The sequence below is a fragment of the Panthera pardus genome, unplaced genomic scaffold, assembly GCF_024362965.1.
Source record: "Panthera pardus isolate Hobbes unplaced genomic scaffold, ASM2436296v1 HiC_scaffold_2, whole genome shotgun sequence".
Lineage (NCBI taxonomy): Eukaryota > Metazoa > Chordata > Mammalia > Carnivora > Felidae > Panthera > Panthera pardus.
Genome location: NW_026526765.1, coordinates 61,120,796 through 61,133,656, shown reverse-complemented (window position 1 = coordinate 61,133,656; position 12,861 = coordinate 61,120,796). Strand labels below are relative to the sequence as shown.

Sequence of the window (12,861 nt, the reverse complement as noted above, 5' to 3'; positions counted from 1 at the left end):
GAGAGAGAGAGAGAGGGAGGGAGACCCAGAATACGAAGCAGGCTCCAGGCTCTGAGCTGTCAGCACAGAGCCTGATGTGGGGCTTGAACTCATGAGCCCAGAGATCATGACCTGAGCTGAAGTCGGACTGCAATGTAGACAATTTTAGACACAATGTTTAAGTCGAATGGTCACTTTGTTCTCTCTAGCAACTTGTTGTTTGGCATTAAAACCAAATGCTCCTTTTCTCCTGCAACAGGTCTCCACAGGAAGCACATGCATCATTAATAAGCCTCCTGTTCACTAGGACCCATCATGGAAAACTGTTCTGAAAAGTTAACTGTATAGGAAAGAGTTGCTTGACTGAGTCAGGAGAATAATAATGGGGCTGAGCTAAAATTTGGCTTTGGCTCAAAATTTCTCACCATGGCAGAAGAGAGGAAGGAGGTCTTAGAAAAATACAGTGTGAAAGGCAATTTCAGAAACGAAAGGCCTGTCTGGGTGGTGCACAGTTTTGGAAATAGGTGGCTCTGGATTTGAATCTGTCTGTATTTTCTAGATGTTTAACTTCATGGAGCTTTAATTTGCAACTCTGTAAAATGTGCTTAATACCACCTACTTTGCAAGGTCTTGTGAGAAATTAGTAAAGTGTGTAAAGACTGTTAACATAGTGCTCAACACAGAGCAGGCTTCCCCCTTTTCACTTTCCATCTGTTTTCCTGGCGGTTTCAGTCCCTTAAATACAAAGCCCATCATTTTGTTTGGCAAACTCATAGCTAGCTGTCTTCTACTTTTAGCATGTTTTTGGTGGGAGAAACTAGTGTACAAGGTCTCTAAGTTTCTAAATATTTCCTGAATGTCTTGTTTCCATGTTATATTCATACCACTTAATCTAATTCAAGAATGTGTTCAAAATAACAACATATTCTATTCATAATGAACATTTTATTAATAGTGGCCTTGATGAGGAAAGGTCTGGTGGCTTCCAGTTGGTTCAAATTTTCACTTGCCCTCACAATTTCTTGTTTTTGCCTTTTGTGCTATCTTTTACTTCTTGGAATGACCCTCACTGCTGCCCCAGCTAATCTTCAGAGGCCTTCCCTGATCACTTCTAAAGAAGCCACATTTGATCATTCTCCAGTCATTATCCCATTTTAAGTCTTTGTTTAGCACTTGCAATGACCTGACTTTTTCTTGTGTGTGTGTGTGCGTGTGCATGTTTGTGTGTGTGTGTGTGTGGTCATGTATTTATTATCTTTTCCCTCTAGAGTAAAAGCGTCACATCAGCAGGGACCTTCTCTGTTTTGTTCCCTTTAGTACTGCCAAGTACATAGTATGTGCATAATTGGTACTTACTGAATGAATGACTTGAGTGTCACTATTATTAAGAGCAGCTTTTTGTAAGTTCTGCACTTGGTCTCTATATGTAAGAGAATGGAAGTTTCTATATGTAAGAGTGTGGTGGGGGGTGATGGTGGCTGGGTAATAAAAAGATAGAAAATAGGGGCACCTGGGTGGCTCATTTGGTTAAGCATCTGACTCTTGGTTTCAGCTCAGGTCATGATCTCACAGTTTTGTGAGTGCGAGCCCTGGGTCAGGCTTCTTCTCTCTCTCCCTCTCCCCTACTCACACCGTCTCTGTCTCTCTTTTTTTTTTTTTTTTTTTTTAATTTTTTTTTTTCAATGTTTTTTATTTATTTTTGGGACAGAGAGAGACAGAGCATGAACGGGGGAGGGGCAGAGAGAGAGGGAGACACAGAATCGGAAACAGGCTCCAGGCTCCGAGCCATCAGCCCAGAGCCTGACGCGGGGCTCGAACTCACGGACCGCGAGATCGTGACCTGGCTGAAGTCGGACGCTTAACCGACTGCGCCACCCAGGCGCCCCCGTCTCTGTCTCTCTTAAAATAAACTTTAAAAAAATAAAAAGAAAATATAGTCACTTTTCTCATTCACCTTTCTCTTTCCCCACATTACAGCTTGCCTGAAACTAAAAATGCTGATGAATGAGGATAACCAAAAATTGTTAATATCATGTTAAGCATATTAGGTGAGTTACTACCCTATCACTGATTCAATTTTTTTTTTGTGCTTCCGTCTCAGTTTTTCCAGAGGCTAAAGTAGAACTGAAGCCTGCTTGTAACCCAAACGATAACTATAAATGCCTCTTTGCAGATCTATTATTGTTGGAAAAGGAGAAACCCAAGTGGGTACTTTTGATAGTCCTTTTTCTTGAAGATTAGATACATCTAGGGCAGGGTGGTGAGGCGAAGAGGAATGGGTTTTCGAGTCAGAAAGACTCCTAGATCAGGCACTTATTGGTTGTGTAACCTTCTGCAAGTTGTTTGACCTCCCTGAGCCACAGCTTACTCATCTGTATAATGAAATATAATGAAAATAACATTACTCAATTAACTTAATCAATAAATATTTACTGAGCACTTACTATATGCTAGGCACTGGGAATAAAGTGGTGCCTCAAGACACTGTTTCTGTCCTTCAGAAAACTGCAATCAAGTAGGAAATAAGGACACACAGAGTATGTAACCCAGTTTTGGTAGGCACAGTGGTTCTGAGAATGACAAGGCTGAAGTACCCACCTGAAAACACCTATGACAGCATCAGGCACAGAGTACATGTCCATAAACATACACTTAGTAAGTGGTAGCACCAGGACTTACATCCACGCTCAGTACTCCCTCCCTAATGCCACTTCATCAAGACTCCCTTGAGAGCCTTGTTGAAATGCAGATTCCAGGCCTGAGACCACACTTTGAGAGCAATATAGCCGCCTGCAACTAATTCAAAATCTTCAAGTATTACTATGATGTGAGTTAAAAGAATGTCAAGCCAAACTGTAATAAGAAAAGACAAGGCTTCAGTTTCTGTCCTTGAAGGATTAACTGCTATGAGAATTTTTCCTTCTGCCATAAACAACTAGAAAACAGGACAAAAATATGAAACAACATTTTTCAATTATTGCACAACAAGCAGTACAGGGCTATTAAACCAGAGAGGAGGGAAACAAATGATGTGATTGCTCAAGCTTATTGCCCCAAGTAGTTTCCAGGCTACAGACCAGGAAGGGGGAACCCAAACTGAGCTAAGCAGTCTCACTGAGTTGAAGAGAAACAGTTTGAATTTGGGGAGACTGAGGCAGCTAGAACTCATGGGACAGAGTTTCAGAGAGTGGGAGCTATACAAAGAGACAGTTCTGGAGATCTGTAAAGGAGTCCTTCCCATCCAGTCTTCGAATAATAACAGAGATATACAACACATGTGTAGTTCCAGAAGGAATGGAGATAGCGGGAAAGAGGTAGACTGTGATTATTTGAAGGCAAACTGTGCTGATATTATTTGAAGGTGTAGATTATAAACCCTAGAGTACCACTAAAAATAAAAAAGTCTGGCTAATAAACTCACAGGGGGTATAAAATGGATTCATAAGAAAGATGTAATTAATCCTAACCAAAAGAAGGCAGGAAAAAAAAGAAAAAAGAAACAAAGTTCAGACCAAATAAAAAGAAAACAAGTAGCAATATTATAGATTTAAACTCAAATACACTGGTAGTTACATTAAATATAAATGGTTGAAACACTAATTAGAAGGCAGAGACAGTGAGATTTGATATAAAAATATGACCCACCTATAAGCTGTGTGTTTGGCAAATACGTTCATGTGCTAACTCCCAGAACCTGTGAATGTGTTAGATTATACAGCAAAGAATAAATAAGACTGCAGGTGGACTAAGATTGCTAATTAGTTGAGCGAAACATAGGGAGATTATTTTGGATTATCTGGGTAGGCCCAATGTAATCCCAAAGGTCCTTAAAAGTAAAAGAGAGAAGCAGGAGAGGTCAGATTTAGAGGGAGATGTATTTATAGAAGAATGGTTACAGATGCAATCTTGCTGGTGTTGAAGATGAAGGGGGGCCATGAGCCAAGGAATTTAGGTGGTCTCCAGAAACTGGAACAGGCAAGGAAATGGATTTGGTCCTAGAAAGGAACACAGCTCTGCTGACACTTTCATTTTATAGCCCAGTGAGACCCATGTCACATTTATGATCTAAAGAACCATAAGATAATAAATGTACATTAGTTTAAGCCACCAAGCTTGTACAAATTTGTTATAATAGCAATAGAAAATACCTGCTGTCTACAAGACACAGAAAGATTAAAAGGGAAATGATAGAAAAAGAGGCAACCTAATCAAAAGAAAGCTGGAGAGGCTAGTAATATCAGACAAAGTAGATTTCAGAAGAAAGAGTATTAAAAAAAAAAAAGAAGAGTATTGCAAGAGATAAAGAAGGTCATTTCATAATGATAAAGGGGAAAATTGACCAAAGGAACATAACAATCCTAAATATTTATGTATCTAGTAACAAAGCTTTGAAATACTTTATATAAAAACTGATAGAACTGAAAGGAGAAATGGAAAAATCTATATAGTCAGACTTCAGCACTTCTCTCTTGGTGGTTCATAGAATAAGTAGAAAACAAACAACCAGTAATAATATAGAAAATCTGAACAATTAGACCACCATAGAACATTCTTCCCAACAACAGTGGAATGCACAGTTATTTCAAGTGCCCATGGCACATTCATCGTATTTTGAACATAAAAAGGATGCAATAAATATAAAGATTATAAAAATTACTGAGTATTTCCTATGACCACAATGGAATTAAACTAGAATCAGTAACAGATATCAGGAACACCTGTGAATATACAGAAATTAAAAACCCTGTGCCTCTAAGTAACAATCCACTGATAAAAGAAGAATTCAGCAGGACAATTAGAAAATATTTTTGAACGGAATAGAAAAAAAAATCTCAAAATATATAAAATTTTTGTGAGGAATAGCTATAGCAGTGCTTAGATGAAAGCATTAAATGTGTATATTAGCAAAGAGGAAAGGTCTAAAATCAGTTATCTACGTATCTACTTGACAAAATTAAGAAAAGAAAAAGCAAAGTAAACTAAAGGAAGGAAATAATAAAGGCCATATATGAAATTAATGAAATAAAAGATGGAAAAATAAAAGAGAATTCAATGAAAACTGAAAGCTGGTTCTGTGCAATAAAACTGATCAATCTAGAGCCAGAATGAGAAAAAAGAGAGAGAAGACACAAATTGTCAATTTCAGGGATGGAAGAGGGGAATCACTACAGACCTTGCTCAAATCATATTGTATAACAATGGGATATTATGAACAATTTTATGTCAATGTCAGATGAACTTCAGATGAAATGGAGAAATTCTTTTGAAGATACAAACTACCAAATGCTACGCCAGATCTAATAAATAAGTGGAATAGTCCTGTATCCATGAAAAAATTTAATTTGTAGTTAAAAAAACTTACTAACAACAATAAAAAATCTAGGCTTAAAGGCCTCACTAAGGAGATCTGATAACCATTTAAGTAAGAACTAATAACAATTCTCCACAAACTTTTTAAGAAAATAGGAGAGGTGGAAACAATCCTCAAGTCATTTTATGATGGCATTAGACTGACACTAAAACAAGGCAAAGATACAGAAGAACAAAGAGTACAAGATACGGAAGAAGAACTATAGAAAAACTACTGAGAACACATCAATATCTGTCATGAACATAGATGTAAAAAATCTGTATCAAAATTTTAGAAAGTCGATTTCAATAACATATAAGAAGGATGTGTTACAACCTAGTGTGGAATGCAAGGCTGGTTTTACATTCAAATACCCATCAATGTGATGATTAACATTATGTAATGTATTAAAAAAGCAAAGCCATATAATCATCTCAGTAGATGTAGATAAATAATTTGATAAAATTCAATATTCATTCATGATAATACTCTCAGAAAACCACAAATAAGGGAATTTTTTCAACAAGATAAAAGAGCATCTATATAAAAACCTATGGCTAACATTAGACTGAATGGTGAAAGAATGAATGGAGACATTTCCTTGGAGACAAGGAAAAAAATGTTTGCTATCATTACTTCTACTCAACATTGTATTGTAGACCCTAGCCAGTGTGATAAGGCAAGGAAAAAAAAGCCATACAGACTGGAAAGGAAGAGATGAAACTGTCTTTATTTGTAGGTACATCTATGCAGAAAATCTTAAGACATCTACAAAAACTACCAGAATTAATAGGTGGGTTTAGTAAGGTTGAAGGATATATGGTGAACATACAAAAAAAATCAACTGCAATTCTGCACAGTAGCCAAAAACAATGGGAAATTAAAATTCAATACCATGTACAATAGCATAAAAACATAAAATACGTATAAAATACTTATAACAAAATAAGTACAAGAGTCATACGTTTAAAGCTACAAAAATGCTGTTGAGAAAAATTAAGGAAGACCTAAATAAATGGACAGATATGCCATTTTCAGGAATTGAAAGTTCAATATTGCTAATATGTTAACTGCCCCCAAATTGGGCTAGAGATTCAATGCAATCCCCACGAAAATTCCCCTATTCATTTATTTTTTCTAACGAGAAACTGACAAATTGACACTAAGGTGTATATAAAAAGACAAAGGACCCAGAATAGCCAAGACCACTTTAAAAGAGAAAAACAGGGGCACCTGGGTGGCTCAGTCAGTTAAGTGTCTGACTCTTTATTTCAGTTCAGGTCATGATCTCACAATTTGTGGGATTTAGTCCCATGTCAGGCTCTGCACTGACAGCCGAGTGCCTACTTGTGATTTTCTCTTTGGCTCTCTCTCTCCCGTGCTTGCGCTCTCTCGCTCTCTCTCTCTCTCTCTCTCTCTCTCTCTCAATATAAATAAACATTAAAAAAAATAGAGAAAAACAAAATTAGAGGGCTATACTCTCTGATTTCAAGATGTACCAGAAAGTTAGGACAAAAGTTAAGAATCAGAACAGTATAGAATTGGCACAAAGTAATTCAATAAGGAAAGAACATTCTTCAACAAAAGGTGCTAGAACAATTGAATAACTGTATGCTAAAAAACAGCTTTTGTCTCATACATAATATTATATACAAAAAGTTTAGTTGAAATGGTTCACAGACCTAAACATAAGATCAAAAACTATAAAACTTCTGAAGAAAACATAAAAACCACCTGTCTGGCCTTGGGTTAAGCAAAGATTTCTTAGGATAGGACCCAAAAGACATGAACCGTAAGAGAAAAAATAAGTAAACTGGACTGCCTCAAAATTAAAAAAAACTTTGCTCTTATAATAAGATGAGACTGTTAGAAAATAAAAATACAAGCCAAGCCTGAAAAAATATTTTCAAAACACATATCTGATAAAGGATCTGTATCCAGAATATTTAATATATGTTTACAAGATAAATAACCCAGTTTAAAAAAATGGGTAAAGGATTCAAACAAATACTTCACTAAAGAAGATACATTAATGGCCCATAAGCATGAAAAGATGTTCAAATCACTATTCAGTAGTGAAAGAAATATTAAAAACATCATGAGATTCCTCTTAACTCCCACTAGGATGGCTAAGATTAAAAAGACTGACAATACCAAGTGTTAGGGAGGTTACTGGGAAACTGGAACCCTCAAACGTTGTTGGGAGAGCAAAATGGTGCAGTCATTTTGGGAAACAGTGTCACAATTTTTTTATAATGTTAAAAATACACTTAGCATACAACTCAAAAATCCCACTCCTAGCTATTTCCCCAAGAGAAATACTACCTGTCCACGGAAAGACTTGTACATTCACAGTAGCATTGTACAAAACAACCAAGTAATGGAAACAACTCAAAAGTCCATCAGCTGGTGAATATATAAATAGATAAGTTGTAGTATTCCACACAATGGGATAATACTCAGCAACAGAAAGGAATAAACTGACTTTCAAAACAGCATGGAAGAATCTCAAAGGCGTTATGCTAAACGAAAGAGAAAGGTATATACATCATAGGATTCCACTTAGATGAAATTCTGGAAAAGGTAAACTATAGTGAAAGAAAGTAGACAGTGGTTCCTTGGGGCTGGAGTGAGGGGGAAGGGACTGATTAGAAGGGGGCACTAGAGCGCTTTCTGTGGTGAAGAAAATGTTCCATATCTCAGTTGTGATGGTTCATGACTGTGTATATATATTTGTTATAGTCACTGAACAACTAACTGTTCACTTAAAATCAATGTGTATAAATTATACCTTTAAGCGGATTAAAAATTAAGCTGTACATCAAAATACAAAAAGGCATTTTCTCACTTGCAAGCAATAATTATGAAATAATCTCTTAGTTTGGGTACATAATTTTTTCCTGTCTGTAGGATGATCATCTTAGTAAGCACATACATTAAGAGACCACAATCAAGTTTTTCCTCTGGAAATCATGTTCTCCACAATACTTACCAAGAGTAGTGAGTCCCTCGGAGATAGATGTGAGAACATACAGCAGTACAGGAGGCTCTAAGTTGGTGATGAAGCTCATGTGGTCCTGGGTGAGACACTCCAGGAGTGGATAGTAAGACTGGCTCAGTTTCCGATATTGCTAAAACACAGAGATACCAAGTGTCAAGCCACTGGGAAGCAAAAGACATGTTAAGGTCTAGTGGAAACTGCCATTTATAATATTAGAAAATATAAACCTACTTAAATATAAATATATAAAATAAATACATGGAACAAATGACAAACACATGATTCTCAATTTGGTATTTAAGGGGGTTCTAATAGGAATCTCTTGATCTCTAGAAATCCTAATTTGAAGATACAGCACAGAAAGTATCCTCAATTTTACCTTACATGGATAACACTTAAATGCAAATAAAAATCTGTAGTGTGGAATTTAGAAGACTGAATTCTTCCTCAAAAAAAAAAAAGTTAGAGATGGAGGGAGCCTAACCATTAGAGACTCTTAAAAATTGAGAATAAACTGAGGGTTGATGGGGGGTGGGAGGGAGGGGAAAGTGGGTGATGGGCACTGAGGAGGGAACCCGTTGGGATGAACACTAGGTGTTGTATGGAAACTAATTTAACAATAAATTTCATATTAAAAAAAACAACTAAAAATAGAGTTACCCTACGATCCAGCAATTGCACTATAAGGTATTTACCCAAAGGATACAAAGATACAGATTGGAAGGGGTACATGTACTTCAATGTTTATAGAAGCATTATCAACAATAGCAAAACTATGGAGAGAGCCCAAATGTCCACTGACTGATGAATGGATAAAGATGTGGTACGTACACACACACACACACACACACACACAGGAATATTATTCAGTCATCAAAAAGAATAAGAGCTTGCCAATTGCAACGGCGGCGTAGATGGAGCTAGAATGTATCATGCTAAGTGAAATAAGTCCATCAGAGAAAGACAAATACCATAGGATTTGACTCATATGTGGAATTTAAGAAACAAAGCAGATAAATCTATGGGAAGTGGAGGAAAAAGACAAGGGAGGGAAACAAACCACAAGAGAGACAGAAAAAACTGAGGGTTGATAGAGGGAGGTGGGTGGGGGGGATGGGTTAAATGGGTTATGGGTATTAAGGAGGGCACTTGTTGTGATGAGCACTGGCTGTTGTATGTAAGTGATGAATCACTGAATTCTACTCCTGAAACCAATACTGCACTTCATGTTAACTGAAATTTAAATTGAAAAAAAAAAAGACAATTATTTTCTGGTTGGAAATATTGTAACTCTGAACAGTTATTACTAGTGGTAAGGCAGCCTTTTTTTTTTTTTTTAAACACAAAGCTTTTGCTGTTATAATAGGATTTGGCATCATGGTCTGTTGTACTTACAGAGTGCCTGCCCATCTAATTAAATCATAATTTGGTCAATGGCTTAATATTTGCTATATACTATGAGCAAAAGATAAGTGCATGAGAAAGATCCCTGGAAAACTTCAAATGAAACTCAAGCCAATACCAAAGAAGCACAACACTCATAAGAGAAATAAACCAGAGTAGTATTTATTAAAGTGAGATTAAGGCCACCCCCATGAGGTCACATGGGGTGCTTGCTAAAAATGCAGTTTCCTGATCCCCACTCCGGACTCACTAAATGAAAAGCTCTGGAATGAGGTCCTAAAACATGCATTTTACATACATAAAGGGAATCCTATGCATCCTCAATTTTGAGAATTAGTGAATTAGAGATTTGATTGCCTGTTAGAAAAAAGATGAGAGAAATTCCTGGAGCTACAATCAGTTTTTTTGGTGGACCTCAACTATAGTGAAGTGTCTTCTCAGTGAGGTGTCTGTTAATGCATGGTTGATCTGAGTCAAGTTTCTAGTCTGTAATTTCTGTCACACAGGCAGCCTTCAATGAGCATTCTGTTCTACTACTGAGGCTTAACCACTTTAGCTGGAGATGTGGTTCCATAAAGACTTAGAACGGTGGAAGAGGGTGCCACTAGTCCATTCTTGTCCAGGATGACTCAGGCTGACCAAAGTCCCCTAGATCTTAGCTGCAACTTTGGCAGGGAGCAGGTGGTAAAGCTTGAACTACACCTGAGCATGAATTTGGCAGTTATTGAAGTAATTACTGCAGCCACATTGGGCATATATTAGCTTTTGTGCAATCATGCAGAGGTGTTTAAAAAAAAAGTGTGATAACGACACAGCTCAGTGGAGGAGCCTGGAAATTTAAATTTCCAACAAGCACCCTAGGTGATTCTGATGGGCCTCAAAGTTTGAAAACCACTGACATAGATCATAGAAACTAGACGGTAGAGTTGAAAAGGGACCTGGAGATCACTTTGTTTAATTTACTCATTTTAAAGGTGAGGAAATTAAAGCCTGGAGAAATAGAGAAGGTGATTTATTCAAGGTAAATGACTAGTGAGTGGCAGAGTTGAGACTATGCACCCGCACGCTCAACTTTGATTTCAGCACTCCTTCCGCCACACCAGAATTTTCATGCAAAGGAAAGCCAAACAGTAGGGGAAGTAGAGGGCATAGGAGGAGGAAGGAAGAAGGAAGGAGAAGATCCTGCAGCCGATCCTGCATTTCTGCTCCAAGAGACAGACCTGTTTTGAATTATGAGTATAGTTGTAAGCAATCAGTTGAAATTGCTGATGACATTTTCTCTAGATGCAGAACCTGGAGCACTCTGGAGGACCGATCCATCAGACGGTGGCAGCTGCAGTTTTCAAAACTGCACATTTAATTATAGAAACACAGCCACTATAGTTGTTCAAATTCTGCAAGTTAAATCAAGATGCTGTCCTAAAACATAACAATGTTCTGGTGCTATTCTAACTCCCTGGGCTTCACTGTAACCACTCCAAGCCTGTGGTGGTGTTACTTCACATTTCACACAAAGACTCCCGTGATGCACGATTGCTTACTAGCAAGTCACTGTGGGACACTGACAGCAGCATTTTGACAAAGGCCTGGAGTACATTGTCAAAATGGTTGTCCCCATACAACTTGAAGACGCCAAAGCTGACATAATTTCCACACAAGGCAGATTTCAGAGCTGAATAGCAGATGGAGATGCCCTTGAGTTTCATTGGATAAATCTGATCTTTTGAGAGGCTCCCAAGGGACAGGATCTGATTACCTGTTTTAGGGTAAAAGCAGACAGAGAAAGTGATATAAGTAGATGTAATTCAAGGCACATTATTTAACATTTTCACTTCACCGCTAATGTTCACCTCCTCTTAGCATTGTTCCAAGAATTACACCATCCGTGTAACGAAAAATGCAAATATTTAAGGCAGTTTACCTGGGAAGCACAAACGGCCCAAGGAAAACCAATCAAGGGTACTGGCAAAGTTTTACGTTTTTATCTAGGTGGTGATTATACGAATATGCAGGTAGATATGGAAAAATTCATTAAGTTGCACTCTTAAGATTAGTTCACTTTACATATTTTAATATATGTGTTATCTCCTCTTCAACAAGACATTAGAAACGTAGGAGTAAACAACCAACTAAGTCAAGAGAAAAAGCCTAGACTGAGATATAAGTTATGCTAAATTCTGGGATGAAGTTCCAACAGTTTTACATGAATTTGATCTTGAGTTACTTCACTTTTAGGAGCCTCGCAGGTTTGGTATATGAATTAAATGAAATAAGACGCACAAGAAATCCTCGGCACAGAGCGTAACAAATGTTACTTCCTTTTTCCTTCCGTCATTTTGCAGAAGACCTCAAGAGATGATTTTCAAAACTGTACTTAAATTCTATGTTGTCCATCAAAAGATAAAGAAATGTTTATATAATCACCTTAAAAATTTTAATACCGGTTAGCATTTATAACCAACAATTTGTTTCTGAAATGTGTGCTAGCAAGGCATGTTTTTAGGCAATACCCAAGAATGCCTTTTAAAAAACTATAAAGTCCTACATGTTTCTTAGCTCTGTGTTTTCTTATTTAAGTGAGTACTGCTAAAATTGAAACTAAATTCAACTTACAAAATTTAGAGGTACATTGTTGTGGCTTTGTACTGTGCCAATTTGGCTACACAAGAATTAACTTTCCCAGAATGCATTTCCCTTTATGGTTATGGGCTAGAATTGGGCAAAAGAGAAATTTGTGTGAGATTTGTAAGGTGGAAGTGAAGTAGCAGCCACGCTTTTGTGAAGGTCACTGTGACCAGAGAGAGAAAAAACAGTAGAAATGCCGCTGGGTTTCAGTTTGTCCGTGTTCTTTCCTCCTCTGTGTCTAGAACCACCAGTCCTGCTGACGAATGACTCCAAGCCCATCACCAACTACTCTGCAGCAGACTTCCAGGCTGGCAGCTATGCAAAGTCAGCCGTTTTCCATTGACTTCTACCCTACACCAGTTCCCTCTGACCCCACATCCTTTCATGGTTCCATTCTAGCAGCTGGAAGTGACACTTCCAGCTGCTAGAATTCCCTGCAAGCTCCAACTTGTCCACCCAGGCCGTTGTTTCAGGAGGGCTGATTAGTGGTTTTCCTTCTGAA

At 37.5% G+C, this 12,861-nt stretch overlaps 1 protein-coding gene across 3 annotated transcripts in view; it reads right to left on the bottom strand.

Moving 5' to 3' along the window:
* Positions 1 to 12,861, bottom strand: part of RANBP17 (RAN binding protein 17) — a 332,283-nt gene that overhangs the window by 33,533 nt on the left and 285,889 nt on the right. For all 3 annotated transcript variants that reach the window (XM_053907091.1, XM_019450292.2, XM_053907092.1), the window contains 2 exons: positions 11,276 to 11,490; positions 8,322 to 8,460 (listed from right to left, as the gene is read on the bottom strand). In XM_053907091.1, the coding sequence (XP_053763066.1) occupies positions 8,322 to 8,460; positions 11,276 to 11,490 (354 nt within the window). The remainder of the gene's footprint in view (positions 1 to 8,321; positions 8,461 to 11,275; positions 11,491 to 12,861) is intronic.